The 22,420-nt window shown below is 37.2% G+C and overlaps 1 protein-coding gene across 1 annotated transcript in view; it reads left to right on the forward strand.

Moving 5' to 3' along the window:
• The window catches only part of LOC110819639 (alpha,alpha-trehalose-phosphate synthase [UDP-forming] 1-like), a 41,530-nt gene that overhangs the window by 13,421 nt on the left and 5,689 nt on the right, over positions 1-22,420 (forward strand). Inside the window, exons 7-10 of the mRNA XM_088211788.1 lie at positions 4,885-5,035; positions 8,147-8,235; positions 9,247-9,295; positions 20,282-20,382. Of these exons, the coding sequence (XP_088067914.1) occupies positions 4,885-5,035; positions 8,147-8,235; positions 9,247-9,295; positions 20,282-20,382 (390 nt within the window). The remainder of the gene's footprint in view (positions 1-4,884; positions 5,036-8,146; positions 8,236-9,246; positions 9,296-20,281; positions 20,383-22,420) is intronic.

A 22,420-nucleotide genomic window follows, 5' to 3' on the forward strand; every position in this document is an offset into this window, starting at 1 on the left:
GCTCTCCTAACCCGGCTCACAAACAAGAATGCCAAGTTTGAGTGGAATGAGAACTGTGAAAGAAGTTTTTCAGAATTAAAAGAGCGGCTGACCACTACACCCGTACTGGTTTTACCGAGTGCATCGGGGGGATATACAGTTTATAGTGATGCCTCCTATTTAGGCCTAGGTTGTGTCCTGATGCAGTATGGGAAGGTCATAGCCTATGGGTTCAGACAGTTAAAGAATCATGAGAAGAATTACCCCACCCATGACTTGGAACTTGCCGCAATCATACACACCTTGAAAACCTAGTGCCATTATTGATACGGAAAGACCTTCCAGATCTATACCGATCATAAGAGTCTGAAGCACCAAAATGTATCAAAATATGCGACCCCGGTTTTGGTGGAATGAGATGAAGAGGGACATAGCTGACTTTGTATCTAAATGCTTGGTATGTCAGCAGGTCAAGGCAGAGCATCAACGCTCAGGCGGGTTACTTCAGCCTTTATCGATCCCGGAGTGGAAGTGGGAACATATCGCCATGGACGTTGTAACGGGATTACCCAAGGCACGTTCATGACATGACGGCATCGGGATAATTGTTGACCGGCTTACCAAGTCTTCCCACTTCTTAGCCATCAGGATGATCGATCCCTTGGACAAGTTGGCAAGAATGTATATCCGAGAAATAGTCAGATTGCATGGAGTTCCAGTGACAGTGGTATCCGACAGGGATCCCAGGTTCACTTCTCGGTTTTGGAGTAGCTTTCAGTAGGCCATGGGAACAAAGCTGTCTCTCAGTACTGCATTCCATCCTCAGACGGATGGACAATCAGAAAGGGTAATCCGTACACTTGAGGATATGCTCCGAGCTTGTGTTCTTGACTTTAGGGGCCATTGGGACGACCATCTACCCTTGATAGAATTTGCCTACAACAACAGTTACCAAGCAAGCATTGGCATGGCTCCGTGTGAGGCGTTATATGGGCGCTCATACAGATCACCGATTTGTTGGGAAGAAGTGGGCGACAGAAAATTGTTCGGCCCGGAGTTGGTGGAGGAGACCACGTCTAAAAGAGTTAAAATCAGAAAGAACATTCAAACGGCTTAGAGCAGGCAGAAGAGTTATGCGGACACCCGGAGAAGAGATTTAACGTTTGAACAAGGCGACTGGATGTTCCTTAAGGTCACTTCTTTCAAAGGAATTAGTAGGTTCGGTAGGAGGGGAAAACTGAACCCCTGATTTATTGGACTATATGAAGTCTTAGACAGGATTAGTACTACCGCCTACAGACTAGCACTGCTTCCAGAGCTCTCCAAAGTCCACAATGTGTTACATGTATCCATGCTACGTAAGTACAACCCGTACCCCTCTCTTGTCTTGGCTCATGAACCGCTTCCACTCCAAGATGACTTATCTTATGAGGAAGTACCAGTCGGTATCACGGACCGAAAGAGCAGAATACTCCGCAACCAGAAAATATCATTTGTAAAGGTAGTGTGGCAGAACCACTCGCCAAGGGAGGTTACTTGGAGCTAGAATCAGACTTTAGAGCCCAGTATCCCCATTTGTTCGACCAAGAGTAAGAGACAAATTTGGGGGACCAAATTTCTTTAAGGGGGGGAGAGTTGTAACACCCAAAATTTTCTTTTATTATTTTATTTTTATTATTTTATTTTATTTTATTTTAATTTTTATTGGAATTTTGTTTACTTTTATTCTATTTTAATTTTTAATTTATAAGATTTTAATTTAATTTAATAGAAATAAAAAAAATAATAATAATAAAATGGGGTAAAATTATTTTTTGAATTTAATTGAAATTGATTTTTGAAAAAAGGAGTGAAAATTTGGATTATGAGGGTGTTTTTGAAAAGAAAATCGAAAACTGGGGGTCAAAATGCAATTTAGAAAAATAGCGCCACGTCAGCAGCCGCGTCAGTAACCCGGTCAGCAGCCCCGGCCAACCAGGACACGCCGCGTGGCAGGGACGCTGACGCGGGAAACCACGTGGGACGGAGACACGTGGGCGATTCGCGTGCGCGCAATCGGACGGCCCAGATCCATTCCCGCGCGCACGGATGGCCCAGACAAAGGCACACGTGGATGACCCAGATCTCACGCGTGTGGACAGTTCAGATTTATTTTCAATTTAATCGCGATCGGACGGCCCAGATTAAATCATGATGGACGGCTCAGATTAAAGGGGAGGGTTATAAATAATCGCATCCACACCCAACCCCAAACCCTAGCCGCCAGAACCCTTGCCGGAGAAGACGACCTAGCCACCGGAGGAACCCGCCGCCGCCACCCGCCGCCGCACCGGAGGACTTTCTGGCTGCCAAACGAGGTAAAATTTCTCCCCTTAGCTCGTTTTTCGATGCCGAACCTCCCTGTGCCAAATCGGAGCCAAACCACCAGCCGATTAGCCGGAAAATACCCCGAAGTCCAGCGCCGCCACGAGTTTCCTCGGTTTTTGCCTCCGATGAGGCCCTTCCCGTTTCCCGTTCGATGTAATTTTTATACTACTATGATCACTGTCCTTTTCTCTACTGGTTGACCGGAACAAAACACTGTATCACAACTCGCGTTGGAGGAGCCGCCGCACCCGAGAGCTTCACCGCCTGTGAGTCTCCATTTTATGGAATTTTTTGGCCCACCGAGGGCCCTAGGGATTTTTTATCACAGGAATCAATGCAAGTTTTGCCGAAAACGGCCAACCAGAGGCGGATCGCCGTCGTGGGCGGTGGCGCTCTCGCCGGAGCACTTGTGGAGCCGCCATGCCGAAATTCCGAAATTGGTCGAAAGGGCCCTGGGTCTGATTTGGGATTTTTTGGGGATATGTGCAGGTACCGGAAGTGTGTTACAGTTTCCGGAAAAAAATTTAGGGAATCTAGGGACTGCCCGTAGGCGCAGTGAGAACTCGATTTCAGACTCCGAAACAAGTAAGGATCCCTCACCTTATTTCCTATCACGGCATTAAAGCTTAATAAATGATTAAACGATATTTTATGAATTAATAGATATGTATAATTAATTAAAGATTACCAATGGGGCCCGAACCTGATGTATTTGTCGGTCTGTTCCTGTTTTATGTATTTTACAGTCTAAATGCAGTATAGTATTTGATTGTTCATTTTGTGGTTTCGTATGCATGAATAGCTGTTTAATCCATTATGGTTTGAATTATGGTGGACTCGATGTTGTGTTACCTTATTTGGTGTGCGTTGCTGGTTTATGTATTCACGTAAATTGGGTAATTGAGACTAAGAAAAATAAAAAGGGTATGTGAATTTATAAATGGATAAGTCGACAGTCTCACTAAATATCCTAGAAGATGGTGGACGGAGCGGGTACATAGGGAACCCTATCGGGAACGTGGTCTCTCATATCGAACGGGGTATGGAGACTTTAAATGTTTTGGCGTTCATATCGGACGGGGTATGGGGACGGCCCGCTTCACCCTCATACCGGATAGGGTATTGAGGTTTATGGTTTTGGCGCTCATACCGAACGGGGTATGGGGACGGCCCTAGAATTAAGGTGAATTGTTCACGTGTAGTGGGGACCCCTATGGATCCCCATAGATACTAGTAAGCTGATAAAAGAGGAAATTTGTTGTTTGATGATTGAAACACAAAAGTATAACATGTACTATGATACAGATTATGTATGAATTCATGATATTTATGATATTATTGTTTCTATAGGTCATTTTCATGAATCTCACTGAGGTAAGTAGACAGTAAAATTTTTTATTATTGATAAATGAGTTTGTTATAAATTATGCTCCATTGGTCGTTTTTTTTTTACCAACCTTTACTTCTGTGACAGTGAGATAGTGTGATGTCTTTACTGGGTTAGTATAACTCATTCCTTACTTAACTATTTCAGATAAGGAGGATTTGGTTTCCGAACCCGTTCTGCAGGAAGATGACGAGTAGAAACCAAAGAATTTATTAGTTTTACTTATAGCATTCATTCATAATATTTCTTTTAAATTAGTTTATTCTTTCATACGTTAATTCGTTTTATTTATTGTGGAAGGGATGTTAATCATAATCTATTTTATTTCGATTCCGTACCTAAAATAAATATATACATTTCCTTTTATTCCCGAGGCCGTTACATAATGAGGGCTCAGATTTGTAGCATCTCGCTAGTGTTGACACATTGATGTATGATTTTTCATGTAAACATCTTTACCTTTGATGGAACTAATTCTTTCCAAGATACTTTGACAATGTAGGATTGGCCGGAGGTGTGATGTTAAATGAGATGTTCGAAAAAAGATTTCTAGGTGTACCGCTCCAATGGATCCAAAGAATAATGAGGCTGCCTATTATTGTCGATTAAGTGCATCTACTTCTTTCTTCTGCATGTTTTATAATGTTCTCGTGATTGCATATGGTTTAAAGTCACCTCCAGGGAGATGGTCCCCCCAACCCCTCCCCAAAATTTTGTACTGATGTTTCTATGTTTAGAAAATTATGTTTTTTTCTTTACAATGACTTAAAACATTAGTGGTAGTAGACAAGCTTTTCACATTTGGTTACTTTGATAAGAAGTTACCTCCCCTCTCTCATCTCAAACTTGAACTTCTTATCAAACCTTTAAATAAGTAAAAAATTTTTTTCTTTTTCGTATATTTAAGTCGATATCACTAATCCTTTATCAACTGCAGTCCTTGATAGCTTCACCTGTTTCTTAATAGTAGACTTTTGTTTCCTATTTGGTTTGCTGGCTTCATATATCACTTTCTGTTGTTTTATCCATTACCAAATGATCTTTAGTATATAATGATATCTCTAGCCTTCACTTATGTACTATCACCTAATATTCTAACTGATATCAATAGGTTTCAAGTTACACATTTTCCTTGTTTGGTTTGTTGCCAGGTAATGTTAGGTGTTGACCGGCTCGACATGATTAAGGGAATTCCACAAAAAATTTTGGCTTTTGAAAAATTCCTTGAGGAAAATCCAAATTGGCGTGATAAAGTAGTTCTGCTTCAGATTGCTGTGCCCACAAGGACAGATGTCTGCGAGTGTATGTTCTGTCCTAGAAACATTTTCTTTTCTTTTCTTTTACACCCTACTACCTTATTTTATTTGTCACACAAATGACTGAGCAGTAATTGTTAAGGTGCATTAGTTCATTTTTTCATATGTTTCTTTATGTCTCTAATTCAGTTATCAGTGTCACTCTATCATAATGTGGTTTTATGACTTGTGAGGCTATGGCACTAGATGAGTCCACAAAGTAGATATGGATTCTTAGGTTCATTTTATATATAGAGAATGAAAAAAATTATACTAATTACTAATATGAACTGTCAAATATCTGTCAGATTTTAAAAAGATGTTCACAATTTAAATATTGAAGAACATTCCATTTATGTGTTTTTTCTTCATCATCTTGATATCATAATCTCTAGTTCTAGATCATCAAGTGTCTGCCGTGCACACTAACTGCCTGACCTAGACCATATCCACACCAATGTCAGACAGAGATCCCATACCCACAGCAATATGGTGTAGTGTTTCACATGGGTACGACAATAAAATTAGACTATGAGCAGCATAAGTCTTTGGTACTATGAAGAGTTTTTATAATTTTATGAAGTTTTTTATATTTCAATATGTTGTTAAAAATATAGACTTCAGGATATATTAGCCAGATTTAGTAGTAACTTTAGTTGTTTCTTTTTTATTCATTCTTTTCAGAATGAGGTGGCATGTTGTGCTACAATTTGATTGGTCCAAAGGTGGTGGAAAATTGTCAACTTTGACTCTAAGTGGGCAATTGTGTCACCTCTCATCGGTCCAAGATGGTGGCCAAAGAAGGTGGCAACCATATGTTGCCAGCTTGTGCCGCATCTCATTTAGACAATGGTAAATCTCAAATAACCAATTTGGCTAATTTCCAAGATTGCTATTGGATCTGTTGACATCTTTAATATATAAATATATCTGATGCAAAAGATTATATTATTGTTGAAATAGAGTTTGAAGTAGTTCTTCCTCAAAATTCTAGTTTTTCCTTTCTTTTCTTTTTGAAATAAAAATTGTAAGATGTATATTAAGTAACTGATACCTCCCATTTGCAAAATACTTATAAGTCAATAAGCATATCTACAATAACTTCAAAATTTTTTATCCTATCTAAATTATGTCCCAAAATCACGGAACCAAAATAGTGAAACCACCTATTTTTAATATTAACAATTCGCCTTCAATCATTTCAAACCCCTATTGTTTCTCTCTTCCAAATAATCTAAAAATGGTTAAAGGAATAAGACACACACATCTATTCTTCTTACAAAGCCTCTCCCAAGCCATTAATTCACCTCTCACTGACGTAGCTATACCCTAACTGATACCTATAAGGCCATTGACTCGGCAGGCTATAAGTTATCGGGCAATAAAGAAGGATGTGGTTGCAAGTCTTAGCATTGTTTTTACAGAGAAAGCATTTGTTCGCATGATTTTCTCTCTTTTCATCAGGTTGTCTATAGTCAGTATATGTTTCTTGATCGCCTCCCGAGTAAAGAAGGAAATTCTTGGAGGAGCTGTCACCTTCCAAATCTATTTAGTCGAGAAATTGGTCTCCCCCATCTTTCTGTTGTCAACCATGTGCATATAAAATAACTTAACAGATCAGACATAATTTTTCTTCAAATTAAAAAAAAACTGATCCCCATTGTCATTGAGATGGATGGTAGGCAAAAGTTGTTACAATTCTTCGTATTCGTCCACTCCTCAATCATGTAGATTTCTTGCCACATCAACAACCCAGATAAGAGAGGGAGGAAGGAAGACAGAGAAGCAAAGAATGGAATGATGGAGGAGGTCGCAATCAACCGAGGGAACAGAGTCCTGCATTGCCCACATGGTAAGACAAAGATTATGTCACCATTGAAATGCCTAAAACATATGTGGCGGTGGTGCAGTCAAAGAGAGAGGAGAGAAGGCGGTTAGGGCAGATGGGATCTGAACTTGAGACTGGTCGCATTGAAATTGAAAATCAAATTAAGCCTAAAGTCTGCCTAACTCAAGGGAACCAAAACGCAAGGCAACTGAGTCGTCTTTTGAGAAGTTATTTTAATAAGCCAAACCCGTCCTCAGCCAGCTCGAGAAGACTGTTTGGGTCGCTGAAATACATTTGAGCGGAGAAAGGAAAGTGGACTGACCATATTGGGCCAAGCAACACTAAAAAAGGGCTTGCGGGTTCAGACAGAAACGGTTTTGGAAGAAAAAGAGCTATTTTGGTAGGGTTGTGGATTATTTGCTTAGAGCTGAGTCAATGTTTTTGACAAACTTGGATATGTGGGATCACATGATATTTTTGAGCTCCCTATGAGCTAAGGCTAATGGAAAGTACTCCAGTACTGCACTTTCTATACTAGATAGAAATTGGGAAGCTTGCATTTTTGACCATAGGGGTCTTCTCTTAGTTGACTTGATGTTGTGACCATTGTATTCTTTTGCATTGTGCTTTTTTTCGTTTCCATGGAGGATGTCTTGTTCTCTGTTTGTACTCTCATTCTCTTCTATCTTTCTTTTTCTATTAAAAGCTTATTGTTAGAATATAAATAATAAATAGTGTTAATTTAAGATAATTGTTTTCACAACCAATTTTTTTAACATGATATAAGAGCTTGAGGTTTTGGGTTCAAACATAGGAGCTTCACTCCTTTTCTTGTTCACCCGTTCATTATTCATTGTTGGACTTCTATGCTAAGCTCCTTCGACCTTTAGTGGTTTGTGCATCCATTGCTGTCCGCCTGCATGAGCTCATCATTCTACTTGTACGCCAAAGGAGGCTTGTTTAAATGTAAATAAGAAAATTAGCAAGAGTAGTTGGTCTTCCAATCAAATTATTTACTAAGTGTTGAAGTCTCCATCAATTTTCCCTTGATAGATTTGTTGCCTCTGTGGCTTTATGGTTTCTCTTTCATTATTCTCTCACTCAGTTGCTCAAGATCTACAATGATTCCATCTCATACTAATTTGTTGCTCTCTTTCTATATATATGTGGATGTGTGTTTTTGTTCTGAAGTGTTGCCATAGACATTGCCCTTCTTCATTCCATTATGTGCAAAACATAGTTTTTCATACTTTATTGGTTGAATAATATGTTATATTTTTACTTTGACAGATCAGAAGCTCACAAGCCAAGTTCACGAGATTGTTGGGCGCATTAATGGAAGATTTGGGACCCTATCTGCAGTTCCAATACACCATCTGGTTTGTTGATTTCTTTTACTTTCTGGGGGACAAAAGGGTAGGATAGGCTGTTAACATCAGCATAAATATAGAATTTTCTAGATGTTGGGAAGCCAGTACCAAGAGTAAATGATTTAAAAAGTTTTAGCAGTTGGACCCTTCTTTAAAGATCCTGACCCTGAATTCACCTTAAAGCGGTTGTCACACGCTGACCTCAGCTTTAAAGATTGAGTAGGTTCTCCAGTTCTTTGAGTGGACAAGTACTCATTCATTACCGGTAAAATGCATCACCACCTAGAGTTGAATTTTTTGCCTGGCTTGTTCTCAACTTCTTTACCACTAGGCATCCATTGTTTGTGTTGGCTTCACTTATCATCTCTAACATGGAATTTTATCTTTTTCCTATGCACTGAATCAAATTCAAGAATATGCTAATTTCTTGTCTCCATGGACCTGGCAACTGTAGCATGCTTAAGAATTAATACCAAGTATAAAAAATTAATCGTGATTGGTGGATGCAAGCATAAGGACTTGTAATACAAGTATGAACATATAATGAGGTATTGGATTTGCTATATAAAAATTTTCTACTGTATTAATTTTATTTAAGAACTTATAATATCTAGTTTATTGATTTTTCTCCATAAATCATTTGGTTTTATGGTCAATAATGTGCTTCCATATTCAGCCATTACAAAATATGAGCTTTTGCTTACTCACAAGGTTTGCATCTTTGCACTCGTTCTGGACTAAGGTTTGTTTGACATTCCAGGTCAAAAGTCTCGTAAAAAAATTTTAATTCCACCAAAATGTAAACTGTTGAATGTAAATTAAAAACAGTAATTGGAATATTACACAAAAATGGAATTATTTAATTAGATTTTTGTATCCACTCTGAAAAGCTGAGAACAGTTGGCAGAATTTAACTTAATTCTTGAACAGTTTCTTATTTTGTTTCCTTATATTCTACTTTATATATATATATAAATAGCTAGCTGATGATTTCTAAAGTACTTTGTTATCTGTGTACAGGATCGGTCTCTTGACTTTTATGCATTATGTGCACTCTATGCTGTTACTGGTACTTATTTTGTACCAGAATGATCATCATCATGAATTCTTTACTGTTCCATTTATAAATCTGTTCAGATAGTTAATCGTTCAGAATTATTCTACAAAATAAAATGGATAATTGAAATTGTTGAAAGAAACAGATGGAGGGGAAACTCAACAAATATCTAGCAATTTATTGACTAATTAGTGAATTGTGCATTGGCATCTTGAGGCATCTTTTTCTTTTTGAAATAAACATGTATATGTATTAATATAAGCACCAGAGTGTCATTCATTTACAATATCTACATATCAATTAGCATATCAACAGGTACTGCAAAATCCTCCATGGTATCCAGAGGATGACCCTATAAAAAAAACTCCAGGGTTTGGAACCATTTATTCTTTAAGATGCCAAAACCATTAATATCATAAATCCTCTTGTTCCTCTCTTTCCACACAACCCAAGAAATAGTGAGCAGAATAAAATCCATTTATTTACTTGGGCTTCTAATACTCTTCCAAGCTCACATTTCCATTCCTCACGAACCCGCCAGTGCCCACAATCATCTATCTTTGAAAAGATTTTAAACCAGAGCCTCTGAACAAGGTAAACAAATGGCAGCACCTGAGTAAGAGTGCGACTACTAGGACACAATCCAAACTTGGGGCTAAGCCCCACTCCACTTTATTTAGAAAATTTCCACAACTGCAATTGTTTGGGCGTTAGCAATGGCCCCACGCGTAGACATCTAAACAATCTTGCTTGGACTGGGCTTTAGTTTTTGGTTATCATCCTGAAACCAATGGTGAGAAGGGCCAACTATGTATCAAAATGGAAGCGGAGATTGCGTATGGATGGATGAATGTCGAACATCTTTGATGAACGCCCTGCCAATATTGTGGTCTTTTTGAGAGAAGATATCTGCCCATTGTACACCCACCAGTCCATAAACCATAGTCCATAGTCTGTATACCACCAAAAAATGTAGTAACACATGCTTGCAAGTCTCCTCATCTTTCATACAAAGAAAACAGACATTAACCAGAACTTTTCCTCTCTTATTTAGATTATCAATGGTCAAGAAATTTTCCTGACAGGCCTCCCATGTAAAAAATGAGATCTGAGGGGGAATTTTAACCTTCCAAATCTGTTTGATCGGAAAACGGATACCATCATCTCTATACTTGTACAACTTTTTGTAGAAGGATTTAATCGAAAAGGAACTGTTGTGGGTAAGGCTCCACCAGAGAGAGTCATTGTTGTTGCCTATAGAAGTGCCAGATAAAATCCAAAGTAACTCCTCATGTACCCCATCTCTCAGTCATTTAGAAATCTCGACACCACAACATGCCACTCCTCCCCTATGCTAATCACAACAAGAGAGTGTAAATATGGAAAAAAACATACTATCAAAGTGCTTCCTTTCACCCATCTGTCTTTGCGAAACCTCACTTTATCTCCTCTTCCCATCTTTCACCTATATACTCAATGAAATTGTTTTTTCTCTAAGATGTCTTCCTCCATATACTTCTGCCTTATGTTCTTCTACTCTCTGTAGTAAGGCAACATGTATTGTCAGTATCAAATTCTGTCAAAATAATTCTCCTTCATAAGGCATCTTCCTTTTTCAAGAATCTCCATATCCGCTTACCAAGCAAAGCGTCATTCATTTCAATTAAGGAACGTAAATCCAAGCCACCAAGTGATAAAAGCTTCTTGATCTCTCTCTATACCACTAGATGATCCCTTCGACACTCCACCTTGTCTCCCTATAGGAAATTGGTCTGTAATGCTTCCAACCTCTTATGCACACTCTTCGGAATGGTCGATAGACATATATGGGGGGGTTGCCCAGTGTACTTTTTACAAGCGTCAACCTTCCTCCTTTCAAAAGTAAACCCCTCTTCTAACCTATTAGTCTCTTCTCAAAACAATCCACCACTGGATCTCATGCTCTTAGCTCTTAGATTTAGCACCAAGAGGTAATCCCAAATTTTTAATTGGAAGAACAACAGATCTCTAGCCAAGAGCCCTACCAAACCTTCCACATCATCAGAAGACCCCAAACACTATCTCAAACTTTACAAGATTGATGTTGAGTTCTAATACTATCTGGAACCTTATTAAAATACAATAGATGTTTGGTGACATACCTCTATCTGGTTCACAAAAAAATAGAGTGCCATCAGTAAAGAATAAATGTGTTACTTCTTCCCTCCTATCTCTTACCCCAGTACTCAAAGCTTTGAGGAGTCTATGCTCTCTTGCTCTATTTAACATACCATTCAAACCTTTCATGACCACTGGAAGAACAATGGGTATATAGGGTCTCATTGCCTCAATCCTCTAGAGACTCTAAAGAAAGAAGTTGGCACCATTAACCAAGACCGTAAACGAAGTTTTCAAAATACAAGTTTTCATCTATCTTCTTCATTTTCTACCAAAACCCATCTTGCTAAGTATGGAGTCAACAAAGTTCCAATGCACATGATCATAAGTTTTCTCCATATCCAACTTGCACAGTATCCCTTTCTTCTTTTTGTATATCAACTCATCAACCACTTTATTTGCTATCAAACCCACATCCAGAATCTACCTACCACCTACAAAAGCATGTTGACTGTCCCCTATTATCTTGTCGATTACCTTAGCCAAATGAGAGGTAAGGACTTTAACAATCAACGTGTGCATACTGCCCAGTAGGCTTATAGGTCTATAATCCTTGTTTCTGGCTCCAGAGAATTTTGCAATAAGTACCATGAATGAAGTATTCAAAGATTGGGCGAAGTAGCCAGTGTCATGGAATTCTTTAAAGAGATTTACAATGTCTTTCTTCATAACTGACCAGAACTCCTATAAGAAACCTATATTAAACCCATCTAGAATTGGGGTCTTGTCTCTCTTACACAACATAAGGCTTTTATAGATCTCTTGTTCCAAGAACTCGTCCTCCAACACAATCCTATTATGCTCATCAAGGGCTTAGAACTTGACGCCATCCAAACTGGGTCTCCAGTCCATCTTTTCTCGATATAACTTGTTAAAATAGTCCCTCACTTCCATTCTCAGTTGTTCATTACCCGATATTTCTCTGTTAACTATAACCATTGTCTCCACATAATTTTCTATGCGATAGATGAGTAGGCAACTTGTGAAAAAACTTAATATTTTGGTCCTCCTCTTTAACTCTACTTTCTCTTGACTTCTATCTCTAAGAGATTTTTTCAATCTATAGCCTAGAAACAACTACAATTTTTAAAGATTTTGGGTTAGCTATATCTAGTGTCAGCAAATCACCTCTCTCTCTGTTATCAATCGTTTCAATCTCTTCTATCATCTTTCTCAACTCACTCTTATCTTTGCTCACTTCTTCAAAGCTCCACTTCTTGATTTCCTCTTTATAAATTTCAGTTTTTGTTGTATTTTATAGCTAGCATTTCTTGTCGGATTATAGGAAGTCCACCAACCCCTTACTTTATCTCGGAAATCGTTCACTTTCAACCATTTGTTATCAAATTTGAATGGGTATGGATCAATATTGTCTACCACCAAACAAATGGGAAAGTGATTTGAAATCATCAGCTGAGTACTCTTCTTTAGTCAAAAATAGATTTAAATGATCCAAGCAAATGTTAGAATTTAGAACAAAATCTCGGGAAGGAACATCAACATTGATTCTTTTGGTGACTTCTATGGTCAGCATGCCTAGCATTATAGGTTTGAGTCTACCATGAATAGGCTGCCTTTTGGGAGTGTTGTGTGGGTCACATTTAAGTTGACCGTTACCAAAAAGATTCCTGCCTTGTGGAATATGATTAGGACAAGAAGGAAAATTACTCAGGGTTGATCAAAAGGGAAAACAATTTCTAGGTGTAGGAGTAGGAAGAATAACATGTACAAACTCATTGAATCTTGAGGAAGTTAGTAGCCAAATAGACGGTTGGATGTTTTCTTCGGGTCCTTTTTTCAAATGTTTAAGAATTTGAATAATTTGTAACTCCAACTCAATCAATTTAGAATTTGGGTTATTAAGAGAAACTGAAGAGGTGGCATAGTCAAGACTAGCCATTAGGTGGTAATCAATAGGATAAAAATAAGCAATTAAAGTGAAAATTTTTATACCTTAAAATTTTTAGAAATTCTAGATTCTATAACAAATCTACTTGGATTAGCTCAGAATTTGGCAAAGCTCGGCTCAGGCTCAAGCTGCTTGGCGCAAATGGGTCCTTGGCTTGTCTAGACTTGTTTCACTTGTAAGAGTCGGCTCATACAACTCACGTGTGGTTTTTGGTGGCTATTAAAAGTTGCACTTTTGACGAGAGGTAAATTGGTGGCTCATTTTCTCGGTTATGGAGTCAAAAAATCCTAGCATGGTTGAACTTTGCAGTGACTTCAATACCTGTTAGGGAGGTTTTGTCCAATGCGTATGGGGCCATCTGATGGCACTTGATGATGATGCTCCAATGAAAGGCCTGTTGGAGGCCACTTATTTATGTGGTGGTGGAGGCTTGATGTGAAGAGAGATAGGAGATGAAGTAATACTTGGGAAATAGAGTTGTTCGATCCAATGGTTAGACTTGTTTCTTCTTCTTTTTGTTTTTTCTCCTAACATAAATATTTTTGCAGCAGGCGGAGATGAGATTTCAACTTTCATACCAATTGATTTAGGACATCTAATAGTAAAATTATCTATGCAAGTTGTAATGTAGAAAAATAGAGGAAAATATGGGAGAGATAGTAGAAGCCTAAATAGATAGAGAGAAATAAGAGATAAAGGTGAAGACTGTTGAGGGAGAAGAGAAAACTATTAAGCAAGAAGAGAAAGATATTAAGCAGAACAAGGGATACAGAAAAATGACTGAGAGAAATTTGAAATAAGGAAAATACAGCTCGATACCTCGTGATTTGAGTATTTCAGAGTCAATATATGTGGTTTGTTCATACCAGCTTGAGTACTGGTAGTTTGATTTCGAGTAATGTTGAGAAGTTTATATTAAGTGTATAAAATAAATGGAAAATAAGGAAAATACCCGTTTGGGGAATCTAACTCCTTGTAAGAGTCCAATACTTAGAACAGATCGATATCCTTGTGGATTCCTTGTAGGAGTCCCATACTTTGTCAAATTCGAGAAGATCTCTGTATAAAGTAAAATTAGATTTCATTTCCATAACAGGATGATCTTATCCTTATTGAAGGGATTTGATTGTAATTAGTTTTCTTCTAAATCTCCCTCTAATTTCTTCTATATATATCTACTTGTTGTAAACTACGAATTATGAATAAAATTCAGGACAAAAGATTCAATCTTAAATATTTATGGTATCAGAATATGATATTTGAACTTTAAATTTTTTCTCTTTCATCGATTACTAAATACGAAATGGCTACAGGAAAAACTAGTAATTTCTTAAAGTCATGTAACAAACTAATGTTCTATCAAACTAACTAAAATGAGAACCTCCCAAATTCCGACGCCAGTGACAAGTTAAGTGAAAGCAATTTCTTCTAATGGTCTCAATTGGTCATAAACATAAAGATGTGTAATATGTGGAAGAGAGAAAGAAGAATACTTCATTGAAGAAGTCACTCAATTGAATGCCAATGACCAAGGTTTCGAAGTTGGAAGGTCAAGAATAATCTGGTCACATCGTGGCCGATTAACTCCATGATCGATGATATCGGAGATAATTTTTTGTTGGATGGAACAACAATATAAATTTGGGAAATTGACAAGGAATTCTACTCGAACAAGGAAAATACCTTAGAAATCTTTGCTATTGAATTCAACTTCCACAACCTGTGGCAAAGAGATCTATTTGTAATCCAGTCTTATGATATGTTCACCCTTCATTGGCAACTAGTCGATGTGTTTGAAGAGCTCATTGGAGCCGTTTAGACGATGCAAACTGTATGAACAAATTCTTGAAAGGAAAAATTTTTTTAAATTTCTTATGGCTTGAAAAAAAAATTTGGATGAAGTATAGGAAAGAAAAGTAAGAACAAAATAGTTATCTTGCATTAGCGAAGTTTTTCTTGAAGTATACCAAAATTTATTCAAGAATTTCATATTGAATCAATCCAAACCTGCAGCTTTATCCCCATTACATAGATCCAAGCTGTCTTTAATCTTGTTCTCAGAGAATTCATTCTCCAGTAATATTTTATTGCTCTCGGGCAGTTTTCTAAATTTGATACCATCTAGAGTAGGTCTTCTCATATGTTCTTCTTGATACAACTTAGCAAAAATCTCTCTGGCAGCTGCTCTGAGCTCTTTGTTTCTAGTGACCTTTCTGCCTTCAACATAGATGTCAGTAATATAATTAATTATTCTCCTATTGTTGGTAATAACATGAAAGTACTTTGTATTACAGTCACCTTTCTTTACCCACATCTCCCTGGACTTTTGTTTCCATGAAATCTCTTTAGCCTTACACAGATTTACTAAATTAATCTTCAAGTTAGTTTTTTAACCCAGCATAGCCTCATCCAACACACCTTCCCCCTCCAGCTGATCTATCTCACTAATTTCATGTGTAATGTTATTGAACTCTTCCCATTCTTTCATTCTTTCTTCTTTCGTTTATTCTTTAATCACATTTTTCATCTCTTTCAATTTTCTTGCCAATCTATAGCTTGCATTCTCTTGAATCACAATGTTTTTCCAATTTTCTTCAACCATAGCAACAAATTTTAATTTTGTCAACCATTTATTATCAAGCTGGAACGAGATTGGTCCCCCATTAGATCCTGCCTGCTTGAAGACAAATGGAATAATGGTTCGAAATGAGCCTCTGAAAAGTCTTCTAATATACACTTGGTGACTGTGCCACAAAAGTAGGAGTAACCAAGAATCTGTCAATTCTTGAACAAACAAGTTGGTTTCTCATGTTAGTTCACGACCATTGATCTCTCGAGAGTGGAAGATCAACTAATTCCAGCTTATTCACCTGCTCCTTAAATAGAACAATATTAGACGCTCACATATTTCTGCCATTCCTTTCCTCACTGCTCAAGACTATATTAAAACACCCCTAATCTAATTCTCGCCCGATTTCTTTTTACATTCCTCAAGCTCCCTCCCAAGTTTCTTCCTTTCATCATTGTTGCCCCTACAATACACACCGGTAAATGCCCACTCACAATTCCCTTTGCTGCTGTTAAATAAGAAAAAAATAGTAGTCTCCTCTTTTACCACATCTAAACATTTGACACATTACTCTTTCTACATTAAGATAATTCCACCAGCAGTACCAACCTCAGGAATACATTGTCATTCAACCTCTTTCATACGCTACAAATTGTGAATTGTTTCATCCGAACACTGTTCCAGCTTAGATTCTTGCAAACAAACAATTTCTGGCTTCCAGTTCGCCAAATAACCCCTGATAATAAGCCTCTTAACGCGGTTATTAACTCCCCTCACATTTAAGATATTATTTTGCCAATTATCCCCCCCCCCCCCCCCATACACACTTTTTAATCATCTTTCCTCCCTTTTTCCTTCATAATTTACTGTTGATTCCAATCTTTTCAGTTCTCTTGGAGTACTCTCAACAGATTTTCTCCTCCCATTTGACAAAACAATTCCTTTTTCCTTTTTTCCAGCTCCTCTTTTCAACTTCAGAAAAAAATAAAAATGCTTGAGCTTCCATACTTTCCCTAGAGATCCCATCGATTTGCTGAATTTCTGGATGTCTTGACAGACCCATTGTAAGCACTCTGTTGGAAGTCCATTGACAATGTTGATGTGTTTTAAGCTCAAAGCAAGAATTTCTTCTATATTCGGATCCACCGAAGAGACAATCTCCTTAGTTTGCACTTCGTCCTCGTACATGATTAAAGCTAAATTGTTTTCTTCGACCCCATCTTCCATTTTCGTCTCCTCCACATAGGATAACACTTTTGCATATGTTTCATCCTCGTCGTCACTCGTTCCTGCACCACTATGCTCTGAAATGTGCTCATTTTCTTCCTCCTTGCTCATCATCGACAAGAGCTCTAAGGTTTCCTTTTCTGCTTCTTTTCGATTCTCTTCTGCCCCCGACAAATCAATCCCCTCCTTTTTTAAACTTGAAGTCTCGCCCCAAGTTGGGTTAAAATCACCCAAACTCTTTTGGCTTTCACCAAGCCTGTTTAGCTTCATCGATTTAGACCCAGCGACCCATTTTTCTTTTTCAATCAAGGTGAACCATTTTTTCTCACTCGGCCCACTTGACCATTATCCCCCATCTTCTTGGGTCAATTTGCTTAGTGTTTGTTGCATTTTAGGCCCTATGTCTTTTAAGTTGCTTGTTAATGAATCGAGTCCCATGCCTCGTATCGCTCTTCTGCCCTACCCGACTCCCCTTTCCATCCTTCCTTTGCAGTGCTGTCACGTAAGCTTGTGAAGCACCAACCTCCATCGTAAAGTGGATGGGGACAACACAATAGGGACACTTAAGAGATGTCTTCCAAGCGGTAGTATGATATTTAGATTGTTTAGTCTCTTAACGGCCCCTTTCCATTCGAGACTTTGGTGCACGAATCAACCTGTTTGCGATTTCAAAAGCTGCAACCATCAATTTCCACCGCCCTTTCCCTTGGTCCCCACCTAGAAACAAAATCCTTTTCGCATTTCCATTGTATAGACAACATGATATACTCACCTTTGCTGTTGTTGCCATAAGAAATCCACAAGTTGTAGCTTTTGTGAACCAAGTGTCTTGCCCTTTTCCCTCCTATTCTCTTCCAACAGAAGTCTTTTAAAGATTCTAACAACCAGTCAAACTCCTCTTTGTTCAAGAAAATCTATCTTCTAAACCCGCCTCATTTTCACTGATTCTCATACCGTCCAATCTCTTTCGTTTGCGTACTAAATCGAACAACTTGTTCTCGATGACTAGGAACCTTCAGCCGTTTGACATTTCTCGGCCCCCCAAACAAGGTCGGCTACTATGGCTAGCCAAAGGCCATTTGGTTGGGACTGGATAGTTAGGGTTTAGAGAGAATTTTAGAGAGAAACCCTCATGTAATCACACTTTTGAGAGCAATTCAATTCTTTCAATAGAAGTTATTCAAGTAGTTTCTCAAATTTGTTGCAATTCTTTGTGTACTTTCTCAAATGTCTTAGTCATGTTATGTAGTCAAACTCTGTATGATATTTAAGAATTTTTAGGTGTGTATCTGACAAATCTTAGTTATAATCTCTAAGGACTATCCCAAGTTCTCAAGTAAGCATATTAATCCCTAATTTGTCCTACATCAAACATGCTTATGCTAATGTTTTATGGGAATGTTTACAATTGTTTAACTTTTACATAGATTCATGTAATTAACTGCCTAATGCGGGATAAATTTGTGGATCTTAATGTTTAAATGCCACCTATGTTGTGGTTAATATTAAGAGAACTAGAGATTTTGGGATTTGAATATTCTGGGAAAAGGATTGATCTCATTAAGTTTTTATGTCAAAGGAGAGGTCTGAATTCTCATAATTCAATAACTAAGAATAATTCCATGATCACTGTTAGGTGTAAATTATAGTATGATCCTCTAGTTTTGGATCTAATTATAACCATGTAAGTTGTTAGAATGTGCAACCTAGTCCTAACACGATGTCACAAAATTCAAGTAAAACTGCAAAATGCCCCATAAAATGTGGATTTTGTTTTCAACTTTTACTCTCTTCACTAAGTTTCGAGGTCATATGAGGAAAAAGCGTGTTTTATTTATTATGTGAATTTCTTATGATAACTAGTTAAGAAACCTTTGTAAATGAATTGGATTAAGATGACACAAATATTTATCACATAAGATGGGTTGTACATTTAAAAATTAATGGGATGTTATTACCAAAATGTAAAGTACCAATGTAATTTACCATTCTCTTGGAAACACAAGGACATCACAATCTTAGGGAAACTAGAGGGACTAATACTTGAATAATTGATCCCATAAATTTGAACAAATACATGAATTTTAGCATTAACAATTTTTTTGTCTTTGGGAGTGTCATAAATGAAATTCTGTTAGATTCCAATGCATTTATGCACTCAAGTCAACTTGGTTCTTGGTTACTTGCCTTCTGTAGAAAGAAGGTTTGAATCGTTACTAGTTCGATAAGAATCTATAATCATCTTCTTATCCTCCTCTCCATCATTAGATATTCTTGGGAGGTAGGGAAAAAGAGAGCTTCAAGAGAAGTTAAAACCCCTTTCTTAGAGGATAGGAAGCTGTTACTTGTATACTATTTCCTTTTAGATTATTTCTGTATCTCATATGAAGGACTATGATGATGTTGATTTTTGGAGGTTGACTAGGTGACAAATGGAATCTCAATTTCACATATATGATAACCTCAAAAAAAAAAGAATAGCCATGGATTTTATTCTTTGCTTCAACAGACTTGAAGTAAAAAAGAGTGGAAGGGAAAAAAGGTCAAGGGTGGTTAGAGTATCTACCCCGTAACTTGCCTGATGGATTTTCACCTATTTCTAAAAAAAGGAGGTATAATGTCCGCCAACCACTCAATTTTTTCGTTGTGTAATTATGGATAAAGTTTAAGGTTCAATCTCTCTTAGTTGTTGTGACAGTTGCCTATGAGCTTGATTTGCGGGGTTAGTTCTCTAAGTTACATACTCGGAGCCTGATAAGGTTGACTGTTGCTTCTACAAGCCTTATCTCGTCTTTGATCGCCATGTGTCTTCCAAGTCGATGGCACCTGTTGCGAGGTTGCATCAACACTCTACTAGGTCGATAGCTGGTATTTGGTTTTTCATAGTAAGGCGTCGACAAGGTGTTTGTAAGGTGGAAAGTGCAAATTTTGGATGCATTGGAATGCTTATTGAGCTTATAAATTTTGTCTAATATGTAATCTTTTGGGTTTCTTTTTGTATATGTATGACACTCTCTTGCTGCACTGTGAATATCATTTTTTCTCAATAGAAAAAGAGGCTTTGGTAATTTTCAAGAGCTGTTTCTTTTTAGTTCATCTTCCAGGCTAACTTTTCTGGGATGCTGCTGCTTTGCAGATGTGGCACTTGTTACATCATTGAGAGATGGAATGAACCTAGTTAGCTATGAGTTTGTTGCGTGCCAAGCTTCCAAAAAAGGGGTTCTTATTCTAAGTGAGGTATTAAAGCCTTCCAGACACAAGTTCTTATTTTTATTAGTTTTTTTATTTCTTTTCTCAAATAAAGAATTTAATTTGAGTGTAAAACAAAATGAGAAACACATATTTATAACTGAGGAAGTTGAACAATTTCTTGAACAAATATACTACCATGGTGTCTTTGGGGGTGGGGGTAGGGTGCTTCATCGATTGATGTTTGAATTTTCCTACTTGATTCAATGGTAGGAAGAAATTTTCTTCTAAATTCTCCAACAGGAAGCAGAATATATGGCAAAAGTCACTGTTTTTCAGTGATTGAAAAATAGTGGGCATGGTATCTGAAATTAAGTTTGTGAGGATCAAAATTGCATGCTTAAATTTGTACTTACTAGGTCGCTTTGTAGTCCATGCATGTTTTTGGCAAGTAACCATTAGATGGCAGTTCTTTCCAAACAGATCTCCATCTCATTAAGATGTTGATAGATAAGCAATCCCAGCAACAAGTTCATTGTAAAAGGTTAGTGGACCTTATTTCTAAATCATTTCCGTCTTATGAGCTCATGCAATCTGCAAAGAGCCTGACGGTAACTGTGGAAATATTGTGATAATGGAATTAGAGAGTTTATTGATGATGAATTAGAGATGAAACACTGAGTTTGACTACCATAGCACGATGTAAAAATTAGATAAATAGTCATTGGTGAATAATTAATGAAAGATCGCATAACTTTATATTCTATTGGATTATTTCCATTTGATATTTTGTTCTTCTGTTTTTTGTTTACCCCCATAAAATATCTTTCTTGTGGACTACACCAGGAACAAGAACATCTATGGCATTGCTACAACTAAGATAGAAAAGTATTATTGTTAGTCTTTGCAAATAACATCTGATGGTCTTGGAGAAAACATACTAAGAGGATTTTGGAGTTGTTCAAAGAAATGCACTTAAAATAGTATGGTGCTAATTGGAAAAATAAAGAATTACAAATATTTTACTGTTGATATTGTTAATTCTATATACTGTTAATTTTAAGAAAATTTTAAGAAGTTAATTAATTTAGTTAAATAAATAAAAGAAAATAAAAATGTAGCATTATGGTGCTTATATTCTACTTTCTAATGTCACTTTTAAATGTACTTCTATGCACCAAATAGACTGTAGAAAGGGATGAATTTCTCACTATATTTTAAAAGGCTGAAGACAACCATTACTTTCCTTTATAGGAAGTTTTGACAATAAATTTACAGTAAAATAGGAATCAGAAATAGATCTAATAATGTCAAATCTAATTATTAATAACTAATGGAACAGCTAATAATAGCTAGATTGTTGACCAAATCAAGAATTAAAAGCTGAGAATTTTTCCATAATCATAAATAAAATGCTGAGGATATTTCTCACTTTTCCTCAAGCTGTATTGAAAACTGTTATTCATCCCAAGCTTGGAACTTAGTTGCTTGAAGCTTTTCAAGGCAAGGCTTTGGTTAGGATGTCTTCGACGTGTAACTTTGTTGGTGTGTAGGCTAGGTGGATAGCACTGCCTTCTACTTTTTCTTTGATGGAGTAATAATCAATCTCAACATGTGTTGTTCTGTCACAGTGAATCGAACTCTCGGCAACACTTAGTGTAGATTAATTATCACGAAAAAGCTTCATAGGGTCTTCTAGGTTAATATGTAGTTCCTAAGTCACCTTCTGATCCAAATACGTTCACAAATTGCATTGACCATAGTTCAAATTTATTACATCTGCTTACTAGGTCTTGCTCATCTGGCTGTTTTAGTTTTGCTTTGGTGCACTGGCATATTTGAAATCATTATCAACATTGCTCTTCCCTATGAACCTGCCGTATCAATAAGATTATTGTTAAGAATGGTGTTTGAGAAGTATTCATGGCAATATTCTGACAATGGATGTATTGTCCTGTTTCCGATCGTCTACTTATTGTGAGATATTCTTGCACTCCTGTAGCTTCCTCCATTATCATGCACTAATAATCAAATTGTTTGTCTAGTTAATACTATGACAAGGTAATTTTTGCTAGTCTTTCTGTTA

This window comes from Carica papaya, chromosome 9, assembly GCF_054855325.1.
Source record: "Carica papaya isolate Zhongbai chromosome 9, ASM5485532v1, whole genome shotgun sequence".
NCBI classification, from domain to species: domain Eukaryota; kingdom Viridiplantae; phylum Streptophyta; class Magnoliopsida; order Brassicales; family Caricaceae; genus Carica; species Carica papaya.